This window comes from Taeniopygia guttata, chromosome 2 (genome assembly GCF_048771995.1).
Source record: "Taeniopygia guttata chromosome 2, bTaeGut7.mat, whole genome shotgun sequence".
Classification (NCBI taxonomy): domain Eukaryota; kingdom Metazoa; phylum Chordata; class Aves; order Passeriformes; family Estrildidae; genus Taeniopygia; species Taeniopygia guttata.
Window position 1 is genome coordinate 76,681,213 of NC_133026.1, and position 27,257 is coordinate 76,708,469.

The following is a 27,257-nucleotide window of genomic DNA, read 5'->3' on the forward strand; positions in this document are numbered from 1 at the left end:
GGGGGCTATCCTCCTAGAAGTGATATTTTGCTTCCTTTCCATGTTTGCATGAGATGCACTCACAGGGTACGTGTCGTCTCCTTTTGATTTCCTAATTCTTTCACTGAGTCTGTTTTTCTGTATCCAGGATGATACATAGACTCTGTTAAGTTGCTTTCCTTCTACTGTTTGCTCTCCTTATATCCCTTTTATTTCCAAATCCTTCAGCTTGTGGTATTTTTGTTCTACAGTATGACCTTTGAGTTTTACTTTATGGTTCTTATGACTAGGAAGTGCAGTTAATAACTTTTGAGATGTAATTATCTCTAATTCCACTTACAGTTTGTGTGGTTAGTCTTAGGACAGCTAACACATTTTTCAGCCCCAAAAGTCTTGCTATCACTTGATGCTCTTCACATTCGTTCTGTCTATTAGATGTTCTGGACCACGTGCTCCTACAAGTGGCTGCTTTCTCCATCTTGGCAGGGTCCCACTGCCCTGTACAAGTCCTGGTCCTGTCATCTTTATGGGTCTTCACAGCAAAATAAGGCTCTGATCTCTCCATGATTGTCTTTTTCCCTCAGCCAGGGATTATACCTAGGATGTTCTGAACCTATTGTAACTTTCTGATGGTTTACTCACATAGCCTGTTGATGTCTGTGATACCTCCCAGCTCCTGTCAGAAATGTCTTTCCTGGATCTCCTTTATTTCCCCAGCTTTCCTTTGGTATGCTTTTTGCTGGTGCAAGTGACATCTGTAACAGTGTGATGGCCTGTGCCAGCATTTGCTATGTTTAGGATACTTTTTAAATGAAGAAATATCTTCAGGCTATACTCCTCTGTCAGCTGTTAGGATATCCAAGTACAGAGCTTCAGTGTTTCATCTAATCTGCCTTCAGCCTCCAGCTTCTTCAGCCTCTCTTTTCTCACTTGTCTCAGCAGGACAGATAACATCACTGTTTGTCTGGATGGCCTCCTACAATGTCACTTGTTCAGTCTTTCATTTCCAGGAACATACATAAGGTTTAATGGTAAAAAACCTCTGAGGGGTTTCTTCTTCCTGTGCAGAGGTGGCCCCTCAGGTGCAGCATGACCCCCAGCCCACAGCAGCATTCCCACAGTGCTTGCCGGTGCTTGGCTGACAGTTATGGCTCTGCTTCTGTTGGCTTCATAAATATTATTTTAAAGGTTTCTGGAATGGTTTGGGTTTTTTCCTAATGTTCTAATGTGGAAATACATTAGTATTGCCACAAAGTAGTTGCATTAGTTCCATGCTTTGACTTTCCAACACCAAAACGGCAGCATTAGCAGGGACAGGTATTGGCTGAGGAGCATTGGCTATGCGAATGTGGGCATATGTCTATAAGGATGAGGTGCCAAGAAGGAAATTTGCAGGAAACGGGGTGCTGAATTCAAAATCAATTGTTTTGTAGTCTTTATTGATTATTACTAGTATTCATAAAAGTTTAACTATATTGAGAATGTGTACATCTTCTTGCATATTTGAGATAGTTTTACAGAAGATATATGGAAGTATTTTCTAACAAAGTATTTAAATTCTTTTTTAGAGCTTTTACTGTTTGTTAAGAACTGGCTTCAGAAACTAGTTGCAAAAAGCAATTAAGAAACCTGTTGGCTTATTAATTTCTAAATATCTGCTGCACACAAAATGTAAAATGCTACTTGCATTAGGTGTAACGACTGTTTCCTGACTGGAGAGTTGAATGGAAACATTGAAGTGGTTTTCAGATCAAACATACGAACACTTGTAGACTATTAGAGCATTCATTTTAATTTGCTGTTTTGCACAGTCAAGCGTTTCCTCCCAGAGCAATTTGAGTGTATGCGTGTTTTATTGTAAGAGGTGGTTTATTGTTTGGTTGGCTTTGTATTTTTGGGAATGGTTATTGCTTGGTTTATTATTCTCTTGGTAGTCTAGCACTAATACAGTGTGAAAAAATATTGCATTTGCCCTTTAACAGGAAAAGCCCTTACAGTCCTCAGTGCACTGTCAGTGTGTTCTAGTTTCTTATGACACATGTAGTTATTTGGGCCTTCAATCAGTGTCAGAGAAGCTTTAGAGGAAGGTATCCCTGCCAGGCTATTATATTTTCCAAGTCTGCACACTGATAAGCTGGATAGGGGATAGGAATGGGTATGAAAGCTCCATTATCAGACAGGAGTTTTTGAATGTGTGCTCTGACTAATATTTTTTTTGTTTCCCCTCTTTCAGGTATTCACTTATAAACAGAGCACGATCACTCACCAAAAAGTAACGCCTATGCATCAAACAAGCACAGAGAGTGTGGAAGACATGGCAGCACTTGTAGATCTTCATGAAGGCTCCATTATGCACAACTTATTCCAGCGATATCAGCAAGATAAAATCTATGTAAGTTTGTTTCTAAAATTAAGAAAACTATCCAGTGGGAATGTTCTTGAATGTGTTAAGTCCTGTATGTTTTTTTCTGTTCTGTGCTATCTCCTCTCCTAATGCTTTCCAGTCCCTTGTGTATCCATATAGAACTGAAGCATGCCTTATATAGTAACTTCTCACCCACAGGGATGGAAGGAGAAGGTAGCTCAGACTGAACACACAATCCCTTGGAAATCTTGAAAAACTGGCATGCTACGTACACTTCTACACTTTCAGTGACAGGGTTGTGTAAAGGATGCTCATTTTCCTCTTCTCCTTTAGACTTTCTGCCCCAGCAACATGTGCTGTGTATGTCACCAGAGAGGATGTGGTGGAACTTTGTCACTGCCATTTGAGATCCTGTTGGGAGGCCAAGATCCAATTCTGATCAGCTTCCCCTCTTGCATTGTAGTAGAAATGTTATTATGAAAGAAGCATACAATTATCAAGCTGAGCGTTTGTGCCATAAAATAAAGATAGTTGGAGTTTGGGGTCTATGGGAACAGAGAGCTTTTTATCAGTTTCCAAAACTAGGAATTAGTCCAGACAGAATTCCTTTCCTTAACTCTGTAAGGAAGATTTTTATTATTAAATTTACCTGGTCCTTCAATATTTTCATTAATCTTAAACTAGATTCAAATCTTTCCTGGGTCTGGAACTTCACTAAACATGAGAAAGATACAAGAAATATTAGCAGCTGCTACAGGTTGCAAAATTGCAGTTCTCAGTGCTTCAATGGTTGGCAGTTTTGGTTTGGATTTTTTTAGTAATAATTACAGAACACAGTTTTTGTTTCATCATATGTCTGGGCCCTTATTTGACCATATACATGCTTTATTTCAAGCTTCATATACTGAGTTTGGCTTCTTATTTTTAAATATTAACATATCTAAGTGAAAAAATAATCTTTCCCTGTATTTAAGATTTGATAAAAAGCAAAAAAGGGCACAATGAAATAATATTCCTTCACACATTACCCTAAAAGTGGCTAGAATGGAGAATCCTTAATACTGAGGTGGTTCTCATTACATAACTCTTTATGGATATTTTTTTCTTCTCAAACCAAATGAACTGTTTTACGTTCAGAAAAATCAGCAAACTAAAGATGAATAGCATAAATGAACAGCCCTGCATGTGCGAGTAAAAAACATATACTTGATAGAAGTTTAGTTTTCCATCAGTGTTGTTACATTAGCTTACGGTACTCAGTGTGAGTCAAAATTTTTAAAAATTGTTTCATGATTTGCACTCACATAGAGGACACACCCCTTTTAAAAAAAACATGAGAGTATGAGTGTGATTTTTTTTTATGAGGCATAGAACAGTTGTTCTGAAGAGACATGTCCTAGCTTTTTTCTTAGCTTGTCAAGGCAAGTTTAGGGTGTTCTGATCCTTGGTGCTTAGTGTGGTGCACTTTTCTAGACAAACAGGTTTGTGTGCTGTTAATGATGACAGATCTGCAGTTACTACTGACTATGCATTGTCCCTTCAATTTTGCTAATTTAACTGCTTACTCTTGTGAATCCACCTGAAAGATTACTGAAAAGGTGGTTGGAAAAAATGTGTGTTTTGAAATGGATATGAAAGCCTTTCTCTTGCCCTGTATATGTAACCAGGACTAGACTATAGAAGCATCTTCTTTTCTCCAATCTCATTGGTACCCCACTCCTACTGCAGCAATAGCATTGTTCTAGCAGGAAAGGGCTTCAGGAACAAAAATATCCCCAAAAAATGATTGAATGTCTTGAATAATTTCATGAACGTTTATAAATATATGAGCATGAATTTTAGAAAGGGGTGTTGTCATTGCAAAAGGAGGTCTGTCATTTTGAGCCAAAATTGCTTCACTTATATATTGAGCATATTATATATTGAGAAATTCAATCATATTTTAATGTTAAAAAAAAAAAACAAAAAAAAACCTGAAGATGCATTAAGCTTACCTTTGTTGAAAGTTACTTTGCAGCTGATCATTCAAACTTGCTCGATGATTCTGCTTTGGGACCAAACCAGTTCTAGTACAGGACAGTAAAAGCCATTGGAATTTATGCCAGGAGTAATCAAAACTTTACCGATTATACATTTGCCTTCTTCCTTGACCAGGAATGGCTTAATCATTGTAGTTCACACATTGTCTCTTGGATCTGCCTCATCACCTTGGCTGTATCTGCCCCTGGAGCATTAGGGATAAATTGGGAAGGCATGTACCACTCTCCGCTGTGGATTTAGGGGATGATCATCCCATCGAAACTCTTCTTGCCATCCCCAGATACAAACCACCTTATAATTGCCATGTTCTGTCTTTTAGCTTACAGATCCCTTTTATCTCGGTTCTGTGCACCTTCTTATTCACATCCTGAGTAGGAGGAAGAGATATGCAAATATATATGCTGTCACTTTTTGAGTTCTATGCGCAAATATATTAGTGTGGTTGTTGAGCATGGCAGCTTTTTGTTCCTTTTCTCAATGACATTGAGACCAGGAAGTGCCTTTTTACCTGAACAAAGTACACTTAGTTGAGATTTATGTTTTGGAGCTTGATTGTTCACGCACATAAAAATTATATCAAGTGCAATATACATAATTGTAATGTAAAGTGTATGTAATTTCAAATGTACAGAAGAAACAATTAAAGGGAAACTTAAACAGTTACTTTCTCAACAAGACAATTATTTATGCAGATCTTCCCCTGTTAAGTTAATACAGAACAAGTGTGTGTTGTTCCATATTGGAAGAGCTGTTTCTCTGGCAATGAGAATATAAATTAAAATCTTGAGATGTTTGAGTTCAGTTTAATCTTTCGTTACTTATTAACATTTTTGTCTCACATACTCATACCTGTGTTCCTAAACTTTTCACTACTTCCTAATTCATACTACAGATTTATTTGCTGTTGATGCCAAGTTTTGTCAAACATGTCAGTAACTTTATTTGCTGCTGCCAACAACTGCAGCTTTCAAGTGTCAGCAGAGGATTTTCTGTATTTCCTGATATCTCCTGGGGTGGGAAGAATATTGACTTAGATTACAGATTATGTTCATAGAGTGAATGATGCCTGGCTCTGAACATAATTGAGGCTTTCAGCTGAATCTTGACTGTTTGCAAAAAGGTGAATGACAAAACGTTCTTGTCTATGTGCAACCATCTTTTTGTATCAGTGTCAAGTCTGTTAATTTTTTGTGATATGTTTTGTGTGAATTTCCATTAAAGAGTGTGTGCTCTCCCTTTTTGGCCTGTGAGAAGCATAGGACATACAAGTCCTTTCTTAATTTTTCCCGGCAGGCTGGTACTGCCTGGTATTTTTTTCAAGCTTTGTGATTAATACTGCATTTATTTGAAAGCTTGGTTCCATGCTGTCACCACATTTGTTGTTCAGGAAAGGACAAAATTTAGGATGGCAGTGATCATACGATGCACGAGCTTTCATTGCTACTTCATCTCCCATTTTGTTTCTACTAGGAACAACAGTGGGTGATCCAGCTGTGGACATCAGCATAAAAGATTTAATGTTCATCTTTGAATGCTCAGATTAGCTTGCATGCTAGACTGGTATGTGGCAAAATATGGAAAGATAAACACTAGTGCTAAAAATGAAGGATGCCCACATTTGAAAACTGAGCCTTTTGTGAAGAACTTGGGGGATTTGGTCACCTCTGAAGCGAGGCCATCACAGAGCACATGGTATGGAGGGGGCAAGTGCTGTGGCAGCCACTCTTGTCAACATTCAAAGCCAAATTGTTCCCAAGCTGTTGATTCTGGTTTACTTTTTACTTTTAGTTAAGTACACACTGCAGAGCAGACTGGCTCAGCCTTGGAGAGAATGCCATAAACCACACGGCATGGATTGTGCTGTGAGTTGCACAAATTATGGTGTTTGGACTGGCTCTGGGATGAGTTGCAGTTGTCTTGTCTCTGCCAGTGGTTGGTTATTGATGCAGGTGAGCAAATTTTGGAAAAGCAGAGCGCAGGATAAGAGAGCAGCTTTTGCTGAGGTGAAAGGCTGGAAATAACTGCAGTATATATTGTGCAGGTCAGTGCAGAGGCTTTCAGTGTCATGTCCACCATCATTTGCATGAGTTCAAGCAATAAACAAGTTTCAAACCCCTTTTGACTAGCTTTTTCTTTTTGAATTAAGTTAAGAAATGCTACGTGGGCACATCCACCTTTGAAGTGGTGATGATGATTTGACACGTGCCTGTCTTGTTTAGGTGGAGGATGTGCACCATGCCCAGAGTAGCGTTCTGCTTGGGCTGCAGTGTGGCGGTCTCTCAGTCACCCTCCCCTGATGGGGGGGGGAAGTGACCTCCAGGTTGTGCAACAGTTGGGTGTGGTGTCCAGGAAAGGTGAGGGACAGCACAACCTATTTTTGCTCACTCTCAAATTAGGACTACATCTTGCCAGCCAATAATTATAACCACCTGTTTTGTTTGTGTGCATATGTATGAAAAGTTCTGTACCAGCCACGTCGACATGTAGTGCTGTAACAGCCACATCCACATCAGAGGGAAGATGATGGTAATTAGGAGCTCAGTTTCATGGCTAGCTTCCTTCTCTCTTCAGCTGAAGCAACAAACATTGAATAACTTGGATGAAAAAGCAACATTTATCCAATTTTTGAATAAGGTGTTAAACTTGAGACAACTTGGAAAATTGTCTCTTCCCTGACAAGGCTGTTGCACAGCTCCTAGCCACTTCATTGTACAGAATGCTCATTTCTATCTGTTCTTAAAAGGGATTTTCAGTTATTTATGCATTGATTTTTAAATCTATTAGTGTTTATTTACTTAAGCAGCATGTTCAGTTGTAATTTGTTAAGCTTGCAGTAATTAGATAATTTATCTCCCTCGAAGTCATGAGGGCTCCCAGAGGCAACTAGCTGATGTTTGTGCAGTATTAATCAATAATCACTACAGGGTTTTTTTCAAATTCTGTTTGCAGACACAACACTTTGGTATCTAGGTCAGTTGCTCTCTGTGACTTGTTTTTCTGGGGTTTTGCTTTTTTTTTTTTTTTCTGAGTACAGTAAAACTCCTTTTGGATCCAGTGCTGTTGCTCTGTACTGTGCTATTATGGTCAGCAGGAAGTAAATACCCGTAAATAAGTAAAGCATGTTACAGTGAGAAAATAATGGGGCACACTAAAGTCATGTTTGATGTAATGCAGACAGACATAATTCAGACACTTCAATAGCATTCCTGCTCAGATGTCCTCTAACATGGACACAAGTTGTAGGTGAAGGCAGAGGAACAAAGGAAGATCAGGTGAAGCTACTAGAATCATAGAATCACTGAGGTTGGAAAAGACCTCCAATGCCTTCAAGGCCAACCTTTGACTGAATGCCACCATAAATACCACTAAACTATAGCCTTAAAGTGTTTACTAATAAAGACAAAACCTCATGTCTGGTTTCTTAAATGTTGGACACACTTTGTGCAGAAACTGAACCTAGAAAGAATGTATGTTATGTACCCCTACAATGCTCTGGACAGCTCAACAGTCTTGGTCTTTGGCCTGTCGTGTGCCTTGTTATAAATAATTGTGGGGCATGGACTAAAAAATCCACAGACAATGGTACCCAGAAACTGTGCCATTAATTAGTACCATATAACATGTATATAGATACAGTACATGCCCCTAGAACAATTACACTAGCCCCTAGAACTGCATTTATCCTGGTCTTGTCTGCAATCCAGCTGTGGTTACATAGTTCCTCTCCAGAGGCATCCAGTGCAGTAGAGCAGTCCCAGGTAACCGGTTTGCAGGATCTGCTCTGTGGTCACTGGGGAAGCTGCTGTTTATTTAATTGTTCTGCTTTTACAGTAAAGAAATCTTAAAAGTGTGCTGATGAATCACAGTGTGTTGTAAATGCAGGCAAACCCAATGGGAAGTAATGATGATGTCTGGCTCAATTCAGAAGGCTGAATGATTTCTTTATTATAACTATGCTAAAATACATTAATATACTATATAAAGGAAGATACTAAAACTACATACTACTGTCTCTAACTTTTTATCTCTAACAATACTCGTGACCCTCTCTCAAGAGTCCAGACACAGGTGGATTGGATTGGCCATCAGGCTCAAACAATCCTCACCAGAATCCAAACAAGCACTCACTCCAGGTAAACAATTCTCCAAACACATTCCACATAGGAAAAACAAGGAGCAGAAATAGAAATTGTTTTCTCTTCATTTCTCTCTGTGCACCTCTATGAAAAATCCTGAGAGAGGGAGTATGTGCTGCCACAACAGTGTTTTTCACACCTTCCTGAGCTACTGGAAGACAGGGAAAATTCTTGCCACCAGCTCTTTCCACAGAAGCGTGGAAGCAGAGAACACTGTTGCTAAGAATGCATGACAAATATCTATACATAGCTGCTTACCTCCCTAATTAGAATGTTATGCTTGCACACATGAGATAATGTTTTCAAAATGCGGTTCAAAGCGAGTTCCTGTCTTTAAGCATTAATTACAGCTTCCATTTCACATCTGTTACTAGAGAGCAGCAGACAAAGATCTATAAAAACACAGCAGGGTTTTAATTAGGAATCTAGGAAAATTTATTACTGGTGATTGTTATTTCTAAAGGCTGGTCAGTTATATAGATCAACAATTGTCTACCACAGGCAAATTATCATCATTTTTTATTTGTGTTTTTTCAAATATGTGTTAATGAAGAAACATAGCTGCATTGATATGAGAAGTAAATAAAAGCCATCAGTTGGTTAACCAACCTTGCTTCTGACTTCCTCCATTCTGCATGACTTGTGGAACTGCTAATAGTTATAATAACAAAAACAATAAAGAGTGTTTGTCTGAACTTTGTCTTCACAAAGTCCTCAATTGAAAATACCAGGGATTTTAAAGGTGCCTACTTTCAGATCCAAGGAAGTATTTCAGCCTGAGCTGTTGTGATCAATGTGATACCATTAAAAGAAAGGCAAGGTGTGTGTCGCTGCATACACTGCCATGTATGCCACAGCTCCACAAACACTTTGCAGCATGTGCAGTGGCTACATGTGCACAACACATACATTTATGTTGTGGTTTGCAGTGCATTAGGTGGTGTTGGTAACCTGCTGGGTGTACACACGGCAGTAAGGACCTTGCCTGCTAGCATCGGTAGGCTGCTTTAGTGATGCAGAGAGGGTGAAGATGTCAAAGTTTTATTAAAACATGAAAGCTTGCTCTTTCTATTCTGCTCTGTAGTAGTATTTTTTTCCTCATTTAGTTGGTTGGTTGGGGAATAAATAACGGATGGACTGGCAACAGGGTCAGTTTCTGTTTACTTCCATGAGTTTTCTATTTGTAATACAAAAGCTCTAAGCTATCTTTGATGGTAACTTCATATAGAAAACTGCAAAGTAGAAATCTGTAATCATGTGCAGATTTTGTCATTGGTGATGGTATTGCTAAATCTTCCCAGATCTGAAGGTTAGTATTCATTTATTGCATGTCACTGCTAACTCTATGAGCCAACAGAAAGCAGACCAACATGCAGAATCAAAAGAAAAATTATAAGGCATTTGCACAAATGCCAACAGTAGCTTAGTGCTGTTCAGTCAAAGCTTTTGCAAACAGTGTGCCATTGCCTCACTTATTTGGAGGTAAGCTTTAGCTCCTTTCTGTAATGTCTTTTGTTCCCAGTCCAGCAAAGTCACTGAAAGGAGGGCAGGAATTTGGGCTCCAAAACTTAAGGCGCTTACCTGTCGCCAGCACGTTTTACATGAGTTCAGCTTTTACTGTAAAGTGCGCTGTGCAAAATTTCCTGCCTGTGCTGCACCACCCAACTGTCTTATAAGCATATTCCAGCAATTTAATACTAGAAAGGCTGCAAACAACACATTTAATTTGGGAGTGAATTAATTTTTATAGCTATTGTTTATCTGTGTAAATGTGTTATTGATTCATAGCCAGCCTGTTATTTTTATTTGAAAATAGGTGGTCCCTTTCTCATAGGCAGTTTCAGCTTTTTCTCTTTGATGTTTATCAGTCCCTCCTTTTAAAAGCAAACGGAATCCAAAAGTTCCATTTAGCAGATTTTTGACAGTTAATTCCATTTTCCATTTCAGTCCTGATTTCTCAACTGAAGGCTATTTGGCTGCAGTTCAGTGCCATCCAGCTAACTACCTGGCATAGAGATATATTTCAGTTATGCTGGCTTTTGATTTCTCTTTTTATGTTATTTTAAAGAGTAATTCCTGCTCTTCCTGCTTTCCTCCTTAAAAATCCCTTTTTATAGAAGAGGTATTCAAATATTAAAGAGCCACGGAAGTTATGGAAATCTGCATATCAGTATGTAAAATACTTTCAGGAAGAATTAAACAGATCTGTGAAGCTTTATATAAAAATATTTCACCAGTGTTATAGAGACACTGTTCTTTGGTTCTTTGTTTTACCAGCATTTTGGTTTTCCTTTGTGTGTATTTTCTCTGAAAAGCCCCTTCATCTCTCCAGTATGAATGTATAGGAAGGAAGAAGGCCATTTTTTTCTTTTCCTTGCTGGAGGGTAAATTAGACCTTCAGACAGTTTTGAAAGGCTCATTTGAGCATTGTGCAATAACAGAGCAGGAGGAAGAGCTAGTTTGTGCCATAGGCCATTTGAAATGAAGTGATAAGCCGTGGGGTCTCTGCTTTTTGTGAGGCCTTTTTTGATTTGAGGCCTTTTTTGATTTGAGCCTGGTTAAAACTGCTCCCAGATTGCTACAGTCTCATGTGGAAACTTATTTTCACATGCTCTATTGCAGTACATGAAAATAACAAAAATCAGTTTCTTGTTCTAATCAGTTGTATTTGTGTTCAGGAGGTCACCGCCTCTATCCCCTTGGCAATGGTGAAGAGAGAAATTCTTCAGTAATTGTTTATATGAAAACTGTACAAAAGATCGTTATTCTGACCCAGTAGATAGAACTGCTGCATTGCATTGTATTAGTCAGCAAAAAAAGTACAGTAAAAACAAGGAGACTTTGTGCTTTTTATACAGGAGAAAAACTACCAGAGACCTATGAATATCTTAAAGAAGGAAAAATGTCTGTCTGACATCTGTATTATATTATCTGTTAGTTTGGTTTTTACCTTTGGGTGTAACAGTTCTCTGTTATCAACCTTTCTTTAAATTGGTTTCATGCTTCCTAACTGGATTGCTTTTTGTGTGGATTCAGGATAACACTTGTAGTGTTTCCTTGAATAATCCCCATCGACATGATACAACCTGTCCAGAAGGAGAAAATGAAGAGAAAAAGAAGATGAGATTAAGCTGTGAGCATATCTCTTAACCAGGTGGAAAGGTCTTCACCATCTCTGAGCCTTCTGTGGAAGCAGAAAGGTGTCTGCCTCCATGCAGTTTTGGGTATTTACATTGGCAACTAAGGAGACCAAATCCCAGTCTTTTACCCTTAAGAAACAGACCGAGACAGTTTAATTTAACTTCCTAGGACAAGGACTTAATAAACGTGCAAGATTGAAGCTGTAGGGAGTGCAAGGATACTCTTAGCATAGAAATTAAGGTAGCTGGGTTACAAAGTACAACTTTTTTCCTGAAGAGATAGTGCAGCCTTTGCCCTCAGGAGAGTTTGGGAACAGGAGGGTGTTGCTTAATACTGTTGGACCGAGGAAGCTTAAGGTCACTTTAGCTGAATTGAAGGGTCAACATAACAGACAAGGCTGCATCTAGGAAAGTGTCCTGTTGCCCAACAATTGCCTGTGATCATCTGAAATCACGTTTTAAAATAGTCCAAAACTGTTCCAAAATCTTCTTGTGAACTGTGCTGGTGGAATCAAGCATAAAGCCTGGCTTTAAAAAGACCTCTGTCTATTATTCCTTGGATCTATTCTATGCTCCACAGGAGAAAAGGCCATCAGGGAAAGGAGGTGGTTGGTAGAAGAGGCTGCTGCAGTTTCCATCAGGAACTGAAGGACATGGTTTGAAAGTACAGCTGAGCAGTGTGAGACGACACTTTTCAAAAACAGTGACAGGGATGACATGTAGAAGGTGGGTCTTGGCTGTAGGTAGCTGATCTTTCTAGTGACATTCCCTATCATGTTCTGGTTCCCTTCTAAAGGTCCTCTCCTGTGGGTGGTAACTGCTGTATTTGTAGTGTGGCCTGTATATTTACAAGCAGCTCATTTTACAATCAATCCTACAGCTGACCTTAAGAAGAAAAAAAGGACAGTTTAGGGTTCATAATGTCGAGTGCAATGACAAGGAACACAGATATAGAGAAAAGCAAAGCTGATGTAAATTTGGGCGGTTGGAAGTTCACTGTGAGTCGCCAGACATGGTGAGGACTGCAGGAGCCCAAGCATGTAAAGATGATTATAGAGTATGCCATTTCCATCTTAGAAATGGCTTGATTGGTTGAAAACATTTAAAACATGTAGTTTTAAAAAACATTAAATTGCAGCTTAGTACTTCACTTTGATTATATACTTCACTTCTAAGAAAGAAGTTTTGCTTCAGACATGAGACAACTGGATTCTGTCCCACTGAAATTAGCATGGGACTAGCTGAAAGACAGGGTATACTTACCACAGTGAGGATAAATCAAGGTCCTACCATGAATGAGGGCATTAATTACCATCCTCTTTATGGCATACCATTGCCCCTTCTTCTGCGTCCTATAAAAGGCACACAAAATGTGGCCCAGCCATCTTTCTCCTTTTTCTGCTGATGTGTATGTGGTAGACATTTGGTTGTCTTTGCTACAGAATAAACTCAGCACTGATAACCATCAATCCTTTCACCTGAGAGAACTCTGAACCACAAAGGCCATAGCTGCAGTGTGGAGCAAACTCTTATATTCCCAGGTTTTTCATCCTGATAACCTAAAATTTGGTGTTGAAAACGTAATGAAGTGTGATGGCTATTTTGTGGTCTTTTAAAAGTTGCCAGCCTCTGCATGTTCTGTGAAAACACGGGTTTTGTTCTTTGGTAATGTTCCTGTAGCTGTGATGATTTAAAGGTATGTGAGATGCCGAGGTTGTGTGGAATGGTGGTAAAGAACTTTTCCCATGCCTTTTGTAAAAGTAACATAGAAGTAGCTTTGAGGTGAGCCTGCAGTTTAATTTGAAGTTTCCCATATGTTAAGGATAAGCCCAGAAAGTAATACTTGTGGAATAAATTGGCAGGTTAATACCAATAACCAATTAAAAAAAAAAAAAAAAAAAAAAAAAAGAAGAAGCAAAACAAAACAAACCTTTTTCTTTTCAGACACAGAATCAGTTCCTTAAGAGACTCCAGGAACTTCTGAAGTTGTTAAAAATTGGTCTAGAAGCATATTTTTTGAGGCATCAGTAAGCATGCTTTTCTTTCTGTAATAACATAGAGTTTTCATGCTCTAAAGAAGAAAGGCTTGAAAGTGCTCTTAAGAGAGTAGAACAAAGTCCTGTTTCTCAATGTTAGTGTATATATCTGTAACAAAACATCTTAATTTCTGTATTTGATCTATTCCAGCATCTCTAGTTCCAAGCTGTGAAAAATATTTTGATTTTTGGTGGTAGTGAAAAAACAAAAATGATAGAAAGAAATAGAGTAATGCAGTCTTCTTATGCCTGTTTTAATAATGCAAGCAGTTTTAGTTTCTGTTGAGATTGTTGATCAAAGATTTAGTTCAGGAGCAGCACATAATGTGCTTCAACAGAGTCCTCCAGTCTTCCTCTGCCTTCTCTCTCCCACTCTCCCTGTAGCATGGGATATGGAAAGCCTAAGTGTGTGTCTTTCCCTTTTTATTTATTTATTTGTGAAAGCAGGAGGACTGGGATGTCTCAGATGCTAGAGGTCTGTGAAGTTCAGAGGGACACCTTGATGTAGAGAGTGAAAGGTCATGAGAAAAGCAGTGTAGAATAAATTTAATGACCTTACATGGGAAAAGCGAGCTTGGGTAGAACACAGATATCATAAAGGACACTCAGAAACAGAAAGTTATTATTAAGAAGTTTTGACATAAAAGGGAAGAAGTGCAAGGTGTATGGTTGCTGGATAGGGAGCAAACCTGAAAAGATATACCCCAGAATTCTAAAAAGCATCTGTGAAGGGGAAAAGATGAAAAGCAGAGTGGCTCTGGTATATTCGGTAAGTTTGATTTCTAGGAATAATGAAGTGGGCTTCCATCAGGGCAATTTTCTTTTTCATTGCTTTTTCATTATAGAGAATCTGAAAAAAAAAAAAAAATGAGGGGGAAATTTCTTACTCTACATTTTTCTCTTTTAATCTGAAAGCCTTTTCTACATGGTAAAGTAAGACATTTCAAACTGTATTTTGTTGCTACATTGCAAGCTTTTTTTCTTGCAGTTCTAAGTGTAAAATACACTAAAGTGCATTTAGATCAATAAAACCTTGTATGTAATTCAGATTTGTTTGGCATCAAACTAAAATAAATTGATTGTGTCTTTATTAAAAAATCCCCACCCTCCTGTGTTAGACAGGACTACTCTGACTATGTTAAGTTTTGCTAGAGTACTTCTGCCGGTATCAGCAGACTTTGTCAGCTCTTGTTAAAAAACAAATTGTTTTTCAGTGTTTGAAGAGCTGTGGGATGATTTCAAGACAGAGGCTCAAACCTAATTGCTATCAGAAGTCAACAAACAAAACAAAAAGCATTCAAAGAACTGATAAAAATAAATTCCTTTCTAATGTACATCTTTCATTTTGTCCTGCCTTACTCAATGTCTAGCTGAGAAGATAGGATTGGAACTTCTAATGTTGAAAGTCCTTGTAGAGGATCAGCAAACAATCTTTTTTTTCTTTTTGCTGAAAGAGGGGAGCAGGAGTGTCTGTGGTTTGTGAGTAGAGGTGTTTTAGGAGATGAATTAGCAATGTAAAATTCCAGTAAAAAGTTTGAAAGTGCAAAAGGAACTCAACCTTTAATACAGAAATTAAAGTGCTGCATTGGGATTCAGGCTGATTAACTCAACTTTCATTTATTCTTTGGTTTAAATAAATATATTAGCCCTGATCTGATAACAAGTTGTTGCTGGTTTAGTCTGTACCAAACTAGTTCAAGAGTTTGTGTGTGGTTCTGTGTGAAACTTTGAATCAGTCATATATCAGGGAATAGTAAACGGCCCTGTTCTTTGCCATGGATTTAAGAGGTCAGGCTTCTAACAGGAGTTCTCACAATATATCACTGAAAAAACTCTCAAACTATTTAAACTGTAAGTCTTCAGAACTCTCCTGTCTGCTTGCTAGTGCTCTAGCAGCATTTCTCCCATCCATTATTGCTTTGGAATGCTTTCATTAAAATAAGTAATTATTGACTTTCAGAATCAGATTAGAAAGTGCAAAGAACAAAAAGAAAATTTAGATTACTGTCTTACAAGTGAAGTGGAAGTGTCATTCTATGTGAAAATACCTTTTCTGAAATTTCACTTGCTTTGTGATGTTGGCATAATACATAATTTAGATATCCTGCTTCTTGTTGCTAACCCATTTAATTTGCCATGTGCTGATGTTTGGTGCAGAAATAGTGCTCAGGAGATAACACACATCCACTGAGCAGTCCTACATTTTTTGTGTATTTTTACACCATTTTGACCTGCTGCTAAGATCTTGCATTTGCCAAACCAGAAGGTCTGCCCTGCAAGAAAGGGGTTGTGTGGTGTGGGTGCTCATGGTCTCCAAGGGAGGGAAGGTGGAGGAGCCTAAAAGAAATATTGAGAGGGACTTTTTACAGGGGCATGTAATGACAGGACAAGGGGGAATGACTTCAAAATGAAAGAGAGAATGTTAGATACTAGGAAGAAATTCTTCACTGTGAGAGTGGGGACACTGGAACTGTTTGCCCAGAAAAGCTGTGGATGTTCCAACTCTGGAAGTGTTAAAAGCCACATTGGATGGGGCATTGAGCAATCTCTCTAGTGGAAGGTGTCCCTGCCCATGACAGGGGTATTGGTACTACACGATCTTGCCTCTCCTTCCAGCACAGGCCATTCTGTGATTCTATAAAACTGGGAGATGGTAGCATTCTTCATGGAAGTACATGTATCCTTTCCTGCTCCCCCAGGTCCCTAACTTTGGAGCTCTTATAGCTGCCAGTCTAGGATCTACTGATTATAAAATACTGCTACTAGTAACTCTGGGGCTCTTATAGCTGCCAGTCTACGATCTACTGATTATAAAATACTGCTACTAGTAAGACCTTGTGATAGGTACTGGATGGGATAAGTAGTAAGCCTGGAAGTGATGTAGGAAATGATTCTTGCAGCAGCAGATCTTGCTGCATTGGAGTATCCCAGAGGCAATTTACAAAGACTTCTGGAAGATTTGTATTTTAATGTGACCTGTTTAAATAATTGGAACAGTTTTTAATAACAGTGCTGCTTCAGCCCAGTGATACTTTGCTGAACTACCTTGGGTGAAGGCAGAACTTTTGCTTGGGCCAGCTAACTCCTTAGTCCATGCAGACTAAGCTGATGATGGCTACCCCTGGGTCGGACTGTGACACCTGGTAGGTGAGAAATGTGGTACACTGCATCTGTGAAGAATATACCTTTTTCATAATCTTGCCTTGGGATGAGGAAGTTGTTTTTTGAAGTCCTGAGTTTGTTCTGTCATGTGCTGTTATAATTTGGTGGCAGTCTGTGCATGCATTTAACTTGTCCTGCAAAGAGGTAGTACATACTTAAAGCACCAAAAGACTGGAACCACAAAGCTGCACCTTTGTCAGTAGAGACTATGGTTCTTCACATTTTTGCTTGAAAAAAAGATAGAGAGAAGGGATTTTTAAAATAGTGACATGTCCTAAGCATTACTCAGTGAGGTGGTTTTTTTCACCAGTATGATTTGTGCTGTTCACTGGGTTTCTTTTATTGCCATAATACACCACCCATTTCTCTATTATACCTTATTGAATTACAAGGCAATGAAGCCAGTTCGTTCTATTTAATAAACTTTTATAATTCACAGTGATGACTAATATTCTGGAAGTCTTTCTGTCACTTTAAAAAAAAATGTGCTTAAGTCATGTAGAAGACTGCCCCATTTTAGATGAGTGCATGCAGAAGTGGACGGCTGTCACCTCTTCTGATATTCACTGTTTTGAAGAGAAGCCAGAAATGTCACAACGTGTAGCCCGTGGTGATGCAGTTTTGCCAGTGCTTTATCATGGAGGTATTGTCGGCTATTTACTCTTGCAGAAGCTATAGGGTGATTATTTACTTATGAAACTAGATGATACCGTGTTTCATCAGGATTTTTTTATTTATGTCTTTGCCATGGCATCTGTTGTGATAATGTGCCTCAAGTTACTCTTTTCCAAAGACTTCAGCCAGACTTTAATAAGGGAAAGAGGAAGATCTGTAGCAGTCTCTTTTATTGGTCATACTTGTACTACAGTAATGTAATTAAAAAAAGAAGCCTCTTAAAATTTTGCCCTGTGCCATCTGTGCTGAAATATGTATCAAACAGAGGGAAGTTTGTTTTCAGATCCTTCCTTGTTACTTATTACTTATTTAAGAATTCAAGAGGGGATGATCCCAGGAAATTAAGCTGATGTCTCAGTGCTGTAATTGCCCTGTGATACGATCTCATGTTGAAATGGTATCTCTCCTCTAGATGAAATCTTCTGAGCTGTTGCGCAGCATGGGAGGGTGGGGGATGGTTGTTATAAAACACACAGATTGCAAATTCACTACTTTGTAAAAGTAGAGTTACAGTGAGGAGGGATATTCCCCTTACTGCTAATAAAACTGTCATGATTTCAAGGACACTGTTGCAGTTCCCTTAGCAAAAGCTCAAAGCTGCAATTTGTGTCAGGCCTGATGGAGGGTGAACAGGTGGATAATGGGGACTGTAACAGCAGGGTAACAGTGAGAAAGGAGAGCAGATACACAGTGATAATTGCATGTTAATTAAGGAGAAAAAGAGGGAGGCAGGTAGATGTAGGCTGTAAATGCTGCAAGAGACTGATAGAGGGGAAAGGAGAGTATGGGGGAACTGATGGTCCCTTTGTCTTAGTGAATGCCCTGTGGTGACTTAGAAGAGGCTGCAGGGGGAGCACATGGGGCTGCCTTTCGGTGGTCTTCAAGATGGTGCTCCCCTTATCCAGTCGTATCTGGTTAGGGTGCTGTGGAGATGAAGAGAGCCTTAGTCCTCCTGTCAGCTTCACAGCTGGTTCCCGTCAGCGAGGAGGCTGGTGAGGCATCTGTCTGTACATGGGGGCTGTGCTGCACGCCTGGAGGCTGTCCGGCCTGGCTCTTCACCAGTCCAACAAGGCTGTTAAAGCCAGGTATCAGCTTCCTGCCTGTAATTGCAGGAATTTAACAAACTGAAACTGGTACCACAGAAGTAACACTCCACATGTCACACAGTATATCAATTAATTTCACATGCCCCAGAAGCTCTGGAGATAGCATGCTTAATGTTATCTCCTACCTCACTTAATGGGATTTTATTAGAAAAATATATTGAAGTGGATAGAGGGTGAGGGAGAAATTGAACAGCATTGTGAACAGACTGTTGCAAATGATCAGGTTACCACAGCCTAATAAGATAAGGCAATGAGAATGGGCATGAGCTGCTACCTGGGTGGTTTTGACTGATGTGCTCTCTAATTGCAGTAGGATAGAAATTAATTGACATGCCAGCTGCTGTTCTGCATCCAACTAATATTAAAAATGTTGTGGAAACCCAGTGGTTCTGGAGCATCTGCCACTTCACATACTTTTCTTTAGAGCCTCCTATTCTAAATATAATGGTCCTAGTGTCTACCATAATGCCTGATACTTCTGTTTTAAAAGTGAGTAGCAGAGAAGGACTTGGATACTCTACATGGAAATACAGACTTTTCCACCATTACTTAGGGCTCAGTCAGGTTTTTAGTAAGTTCAGCAAGTCCCTAAGGACACATGAGAAGCAGCTGTAGGCCAGTGCTGGTAGGCATTACCATGCAGCTGTAAGCAGCATTAAGGCAGGGATTTGTAGAGTCAATAAGCTCAGTGTTATAGGTGGGGTAAGCCTGAGAACATGACAGAGAGAACATGACAGAGGTGGGAGCAGCTTTTGCCCTTTTGTTGCTCTTCTTGAAAGAAAGAAACCAGGGAAAATTGCTGGACAACTTTATCCAAAGGGTTATTACAGGTTTGCAATGTGTATTTCTTGTCTGTCATTAGAGAAGAGTGTTGATCTGTTCCGCCACATGTGTGCTAAACACTCTGGGGGTGCTGTGTGCTTGCAGACCTACATTGGTTCAATAGTCACCTCCGTGAACCCCTACAAGAGCATCCCAGGGCTGTACGACTGCGCCGCCATGGAGCGGTACAGCAAGCACCACATGGGAGAGATCTCGCCTCACATCTTCGCTGTGGCAAACGAGTGCTACCGCTGCCTCTGGAAGCGCCGCGACAACCAGTGTATCCTCATCAGGTGAGTGGTGGCTGCTGCTGCTCTGGGTATCCCCGATGGTGAGCCTGGCTGTGGGTTACGTGGGGAGAACTCCCAAAAAAAAAGGCAGGCTTTTAAAGCAGCACCGTTTCAAGAGAGTTCTGAACTTGTTTTGTGTCATTCTGTGCACCTCTATCAAAATGTTAATTTTATTTACGCATCTTACATTTAGTGAAAAAATCTATTGTATTTTTGTGCATTTTTTTGTCTTCGCAACGTCAAATGTTACCCTAAGTGTTTTCCCACCAGTTTAAACATCTCTGTGCAGCTCAGTAGTTTGTCACCACTAGACCCTGATTCCTGTATGGAGAGGAAAAGAAAAAATTAACCTACCAGTTCTTGAGATATGCAGTAAATAAGAACAGCAAAAGAGAAATCCCTCCACATTTCAGCTACTTAATTCTGCCTGATTAATCTTCCTTGCTTAATGTTGTTGTGCTTTAATTTAATGGTGCTTTAATAGCTTCCCATTTGAGCCACTGTGTAGCTGGTATTCAGGATCTGGCTGGGGCCGAGTGTGCGTTAGGGAGCAGTTGGCAATTCAATACCTTTTCACTGCTTTCATATCCTCCTTCCTTCTGGCTCCAGAAGAGCTGAAAATGTAACCAGCTCTTTTCCTGTTCCCTAGCCTGCCAGCTCAGCTTTGTTGGCTCATGCACAGGCAGGGAGACCAAAGTCGGGCCTGCTGGATAGGGAGGAGCCGGTCACTGCAGCATGGCCTTGGCCACCCAGCTCTGGACAGGGGGTGATGCTCAGCAGGGTAGGAGACCTTGTGTTTCCCCTCCCTTTCCTCTCTTGCCTTCACAGCATTTTTGTGATTAGGCCTACTTGCTGTCATCTTCCTGCACCACAAAGCTACACATGTAGAGCTCTTCAGGCACAAGTTGACATCATTTTGGCTTGTCTCCTGACCTCCCCAGGAATCCTTGTGGTGGCTGTAGGATTGACTGCAACATGGGGCAGATGGTGGGACAGAGAGGGGATGAGGCAAAGTGAGAGCAGCACCTTTGGCAATAGGCAGTTTCTACTGACATTTCAGATTGTGGGACAGGTTGCAAGGCTTCATGGATAAGAGGGGGATTTAGTGGATGTAGTTCAGCACCCAAGCTGTTAGAAATGTGGATTAGCTGCAACACAGCCAGGCCTGCGTGCAACTTTCTGCAGGCTCTCAGGTCACTGTGCCCACCTGCCCTCACCTCTAGGTAGGTTCTGCTTTACAGTGACACAAAGCTGAAGAGTATGTTTTTTCAAGCGCTCTTTAACTGTTTTTCTCCTTCCTATTACTTAATACCTAGTTCTGTACATATAAAGATGAGCTCAGGTAAGGGTCCAAGCAAAAATAAAGTTCACAGAGATCTTTGTCATGTGACAATAGCTAGCTTGGAGTCATGATTTTGTGTTTTATTGCCAGGCAGTTACTTGTGAACAGCCTGTGTACACAAATTTAGGGACCAAACCAATTTCTGATTGCTGTTGGTATTTTTGCCATTCTGTACTAGTCTAGTATTTTACCTTTCATTGCAGTTCCTTACAAGTTGCCAAGAGGAAAGGACATTATGTCCTAAAATGGACATAAGCAGAAGTCTGTGATGTTCCAGGGGAGTTTTCAGCACTTTCTGCTCTGTAAACAATGTGCTTTGGTACAGATAAGCTATAATATGGAGAAGTTTTGTATTAGGAATCCCTTTTAAAATTGTTTACTGTGGTCATAGTTTGAAACAGTGATTTGTGTAAGTTCTGTGTTTCAGATAAGTGGCACAATACAACCATATAAGGGTATCTAGCTACTGCAGAATTGAGGTAACATGCAATTCAAATAAAAAAAAAATGAATGCCAAATCTTCTTTCCTAAAAGAGCATTATCTGCTCTATCTGTGAAGGACTCAGAATAGGATTTTTAAAAATCTCTGCAGGTTTCCATGGCCTTCCTACAGCTTAGGAAAGTCCCTGTTGTCACATGCCTAGTTTAGGGCATAGAAAGTGGAGGTATAACAGTGTGCTTGGCAAATTCAGCATCCTGGTAGTTCCTGCATCTTTTACTTGCTTACAATTAGACATTGAAACAAGTCACTGTACTGTCACTGTAACTTTTTTGGTTATTCCTGGCATTTGAAAAAGAAAGTAACCAAGTGGAGCTCTTTAGTGTTTGAACTCAGACAAATATTCTGGTCTTACATTTAATGTAAGAGATGATGAAGAGGAAAATTCTTTTGCATCTCGAAAACACGGTAGTTGAAATAAGGGAATTATTCACATTCTGACAGGCAGTTTGAGCTACTCCTGACCTTAGGATCTCAGCACTCAGTAGCAAATTGTAACAGCCCCATAAAGGAAGGTGCTTGGAATGCTTTCTGATGATCCTCTGGACTTGAAGTGCCCCCTGCTGGCCCCCAGAGTTAACTCAACTTTGGTTTGGAGCTTTGGGTTCAAAAACCTGTGAAAAAACTTCTAGTGTTTTGAAATATTAATATTGGGATATTTTTCTGGCTGGGGTAGGGTGAGAGGGTGAATTGCAGAACATGAATTAGAAAAACTCAGAATATCATTAAAACGTGAGACCATTTTTCCAGTATAACCATCCAGGTCAGAGGTGAAAAGGAAGGAAATACAGAAGAGATGATAAATTGAATGACCCAAAGATGCTTATTTATTGGTGTGTGTAACAGGCATTAATTCATGATAATGCTGCATAAAAATGTCAACATTTAGCAGCCTAAAATGTCAACAAAACAGCACACTGAAGAAGCTGTACACAACTGATGTATTACAATATATACATAGTTATGAAATTATGTTTTAACTCTCCCAGGCTAAAAAAATAGTTTTTCTGTAGACAAAAACATCTGCATCAATGAACTTTCAGTTTCATGTTGGTCTGAACCATTACTGCAGAGTGCAGTTTCATTTAAAACAAGGCGGGGGGGAAAGCCCACCATGTTAAAAACATCTTCTGATTTTTCAGCTGCGTACCTCAGGAACCTGAAGAAAGTCCATCTTATTTGAGCAATAGCCAAACAGGAAAGGGGCTGAGCTTCCCTATGATTAGCTGAAGTTCACAAGTTGAGACAAAATTCAAACCTCCACACCTTTATTACAAGAATAGGAAAATATCTTTTGGTTTGTGGTTTTTTTTCTGCTCTGTTTAAGGTGATCTAGTCTGTGCAGAAGAAAACACATGCTCTTCTTTCAGATAAAATTGCAATTGATCCATGTCAGAGCACTCCCAAAGAACTATAAAGGGAGCCACAACCATTGCTCTCTGTGACATTCAAGTCAGTGTCATGAGTGGGAAATTGCTGTCTGATACCAATTTGTTCTCTCTCTTATTATTATCTCATGGCCTGAAAGTTTTTTTTACTGTTTTTCAGTTTGAAAATCAATATGAACCAAATCTTTTATATGGGACCCAGACCTCTGATGGGTGTCATGTCCTTGTCAGACTGATGCACCAAAGTTCAGATATGCATTTGATGAAGTGTATTTGCTGAAGGGGCCTCTTTTATCTGTATGTAGTATCTGTCTTGGGGTTTTAAAGGAAGCACTTGACAAGGCTCTTAGAAGGATTTCTGGTTGTTCATGTACTCAGATGCATGGGAGAAGTACTTAGAATATATTCTCAAGGGGTCAAAACAATAAAAAACTTTACTGACAACTTTAGAAAATCAGAAGACTTTTGCAAAGGTTTAGAGCAGCATTCCATCAACATGAAACACTTCTCAAAGCATTAACTTAGCCCTTTAACTTTGCAAACTCTAAGCTCATCCAGTTTTAAGTTACACAAAACTCTGAGAAGAGGGAATTAGAGGGAGAAAGAGAGAAAGACAGAAAAGATACAGAAAAGAACAAGTGTAGCTATCACTCCTGGTTCCAGCAGTGTTCAGCTGATAGAAATTCCAAAAGGAGGTAGGGTCAAGACATGTGTTGGTCTCCTGTCTCAGTCAAGTACCCTTTGGCCTTCCTGGGCCCTTCCATGTGGGGCGTCTGGTCATATGGCTCTCAGGAGCTGGGTTAGGGGTTCCAGAGGTGCTCATGGAACAGTGCCTTTGATGTGTCAGTGATTAGCATCCACTATGGACTGTTCGTCTGTCTCTTACCCAGACAGAACAGGGAAATGATTTAGTGTTATGTCCTTCAGAAGGAGGAGTCTCTCTCAGTGACCCCTTTTTATGCTGTGGCAGTCATGAGTCCAGGCTGCTGTGCCCTTAGCTCTGCATAGAACAAGTAATGGAGAAAGTCTAAAGATCTACGTGGGGGCCTTCTGGCCTGCTGTCAGATTTAATATGTTCACAGTCCTAAATGTAGTGATGTGGAACAAGCTGGGCACTTAAACTCATGGGCTGGAAAGGTTACTGGAAAGGTTGCGCTAAAAAATTCATCCTTTTACTGACCTTGTAGGCAAAAGCTTTCTAAGGACTATGAAAGATTGATCCCATGTAACTGTAAAAGTGAATAGAATGGAGTGGTTACTAAATGAGTAGAGAACATTGCATAAATCCATCCTTTGGACTTCATGGAACTGAAGGTGGTTCAGAGGAAAATTTTAAAAGTAATGAAAAGTGTAACATGGGAAATGGCTAATGGAGACAGGTACCTTCAATTTGAGGCAATAACCATCAAGTCATGCACAGCAGAAAAAGCGCCAGGATGAATTGTTGGTTTCTCCTTCCACCATGAGAACTGAGAGGTATTAAATGAAGCTAATAGGAAGTGGATCTGGAAAAACAAGACTATTTGCTTTTTAAGGGAGTATGGCTAGAAACTCATAGATGATAAATATATTGAGGGTTACAGGACATGTAAAAACCAGATTTATATCAGGAAGCCTCTGAACAGCGAATAACTGGAAGCTGGAATAACACACAAGGGAAATAATCTCCAACTGGCAACTGTCAAAACAGGACACTGGGCAGGTTCAGGATCTAACCAGTTCTGAGTCTCTCCTGTTCTAAGAAAAAAACAAGAGCATGTCATTGTGCATAATGCCAGCTGTACCAGTGAGAGGTGCAGGAGATATTTTTCCATCAGCTTTGAATAACTCACTTGCAGAATGGCTCTCAATTACAGTGGGGTGACTTTCAGCTTCCATAGAACTACAGATTCTCCTGATCAGGGGACAGTGGGTGGGGGAAGAGGAAGGACAGTATCAATGAAAGAGGTGATGTCCTCAATGTCACCCTGTGCCTCCTGTTGAGCTATAAGCATGGCTCAGAGGGAGAGAAGTAGTCAGGAAGAGGTGTGTATCACCTGATGATTTCTTGCACTAAACAAGAATAATGCATGGGTTTGTGAAGCTCTCTCAAAACTATTAGTAAAAATGAGGGTTTTTATGGCAAGTATTGAATGCAGGAATATTAATTATTTCTTCTTGGGCAGAAGAGACAAGTGAGTGAGGACCTGCAAAGAAAAAGGGAAGGAATACTGGAAAGGCCAGACATCAAGGGTAAAATTACATAAAAAACATTACAGAATTTGTTTGATGTGGTATAAATATAATGGATGAATCACATTTGCTGGAACATATTGGCAGTTATGAAGATGTCTCATTATGTTTCGTGAATGTCTCTTCCTTAATTTTATTGTTGACATTCATTTGCAGGAAAATGTCATGCTGTATTTATGGGTGGTACCTTTCTTCCTTGCATTTTACTACAAAACATAATTTATACTTTGTTATCATTTAAAATCAGTGGGGTCATTACTCAGCAATGGCTCAACAAAAGACTGTCAAATTATCTAGGCTTACTCCACATGCCCAGTTGTTCTCCATCAAAGTCAAAATTCCCACTTGCTACAATGGAAAAGGTGAAGTAAGACCAAAATGTACCCTCTTTCTTTGGAAATAAACTGGAATTAGCTACAGCTTATCTGGGGCCTAGGTCATAGTTTAGGATACAATGCTATTATTGTAGATGAAGAGTGAGCAAACTAGACAAACTTTCCCTACAAGTTATATTTCTTAATGTCTCACTATGTGTGTTTCAGCTACGTAATTGAAGGTAAAGGTTACTGGGGAAATGAGCCAAGTCTAAACTTTCCCTTTTTTAGAGTGTTGGTTTTGAAGAGAAACTGAGTATATTGCTTTCTCTTTGTAATAAGCAGGGTTGCTTATTAACAATTTGGTTTTAAATTGTCAATTTAGCGTTATCAAATACCTTTGTTCTCCTTTGGGTGGTGATGAGAGGTTTTATATCTCTGATGGTAATAAGAGGCGGAAATTGGATGTTTTGAACTCGCACGAATCTGGTTTCTTTCAACAGGTATATAAAAAATTTATTTAAACGGTATGTAGCTCACTAAAAATTTCTGTATTAATTATATGAGTAGTCTTTATGTGTTAGAATGTGCAACTGGTGTCTCTAACTTCCTCTTCCTCCCAGCAGGGCTCCTTCATTAGCTAGATTGCTGCAATGTATCCCAGACTTTCCCATTCTAATTCTTAGTTTGGTCTTTATCCCTGACCATTGCCATGTCTTTGTTGTGAGTTTGTTTTAACGTGATGGTGGGAAGTGTTGGATAATTGTTTGCATTCAGAGAGCTCTTTGTTGCCTCCTAGGTGTGTGTACATACACAGTCAGTGCCTTGAAATTCTGTCTGGGCAGTTATAAAACTTAAGGACAGCTTGTATTTTTCCCTGGATATCATATTCAGGAAGTTTAATGGGGTGTTCTGGCTTCATTTGACCATCACTTCTAATCACCCCAGTCTTCCTGACCTCCAGTAATGAAGAGATTGGGTGGCTAGCCAGAAGGCTTCTTTGCTGACCACTGGGACTGCGCAAACTATTTTCTCCTCTTCTTTCAGTGGTGAAAGTGGTGCTGGTAAGACAGAGAGCACTAAGCTGATTCTCAAGTTCTTGTCTTCAATGAGCCAACATTCACTGGAGCTGTCCTCCAGAGAGAAGACCTCCTGTGTGGAGCAAGCTATTCTTGAGAGCAGGTACAGGATCTTTCAATACATGGGTGTTTTTTTCAGAAGACACGAGCCTTGACATTGAAATGAGAGCTTGCAATGTAATCAAATATGTGTGTGTGTTTACTGAACAGTAAAATTTATACTGGAGAAAGGGAAATACTCCATAAAACAAAATTACCTGGCTGCCTTAGAGAATTGTGAGCACGATTGTATCTCTTAGTGAAGCAAAATGGATGAAGCTTTAATGGTGGCTTTCATTTTTGTTTGGGGCTGAATTCAGATAATCTGAGTAAGTGAAATGGGTGTAGGGAGAGGGAAACCTTTGGTTCAGTTTGTGTAGCCTGAGGATAGGGTAGAACAAGATACAACATGGTGAGGATAAAGTGCTCAAGCAGTAAAAACATGCTGAGGAAAAAGAGGATTAAGGAGAACTGATAAGACAGATGAGTAAATGCATCAGATAAATTTGACACAATCTATGCAAACAAAAAAGAAGTCTTGGTGTTGACGTGAAATGACATGGTTCTAAACTAGTTAAAAACAAAGGCAATTTGAGATGCTATTACTTTTGTT

General features: G+C 39.6%; 1 protein-coding gene across 4 annotated transcripts in view; it reads left to right on the plus strand.

Annotated features, from left to right (window-relative positions):
- Positions 1-27,257, plus strand: part of MYO10 (myosin X) — a 162,814-nt gene that overhangs the window by 70,837 nt on the left and 64,720 nt on the right. For 2 of the 4 annotated variants that reach the window (XM_030267071.4, XM_072924275.1), the window contains 3 exons: positions 2,213-2,371; positions 19,567-19,754; positions 26,574-26,708. In XM_030267071.4, the coding sequence (XP_030122931.2) occupies positions 2,213-2,371; positions 19,567-19,754; positions 26,574-26,708 (482 nt within the window). The remainder of the gene's footprint in view (positions 1-2,212; positions 2,372-19,566; positions 19,755-26,573; positions 26,709-27,257) is intronic. The other 2 variants (XM_072924277.1, XM_072924276.1) reach the window with 1 other exon arrangement.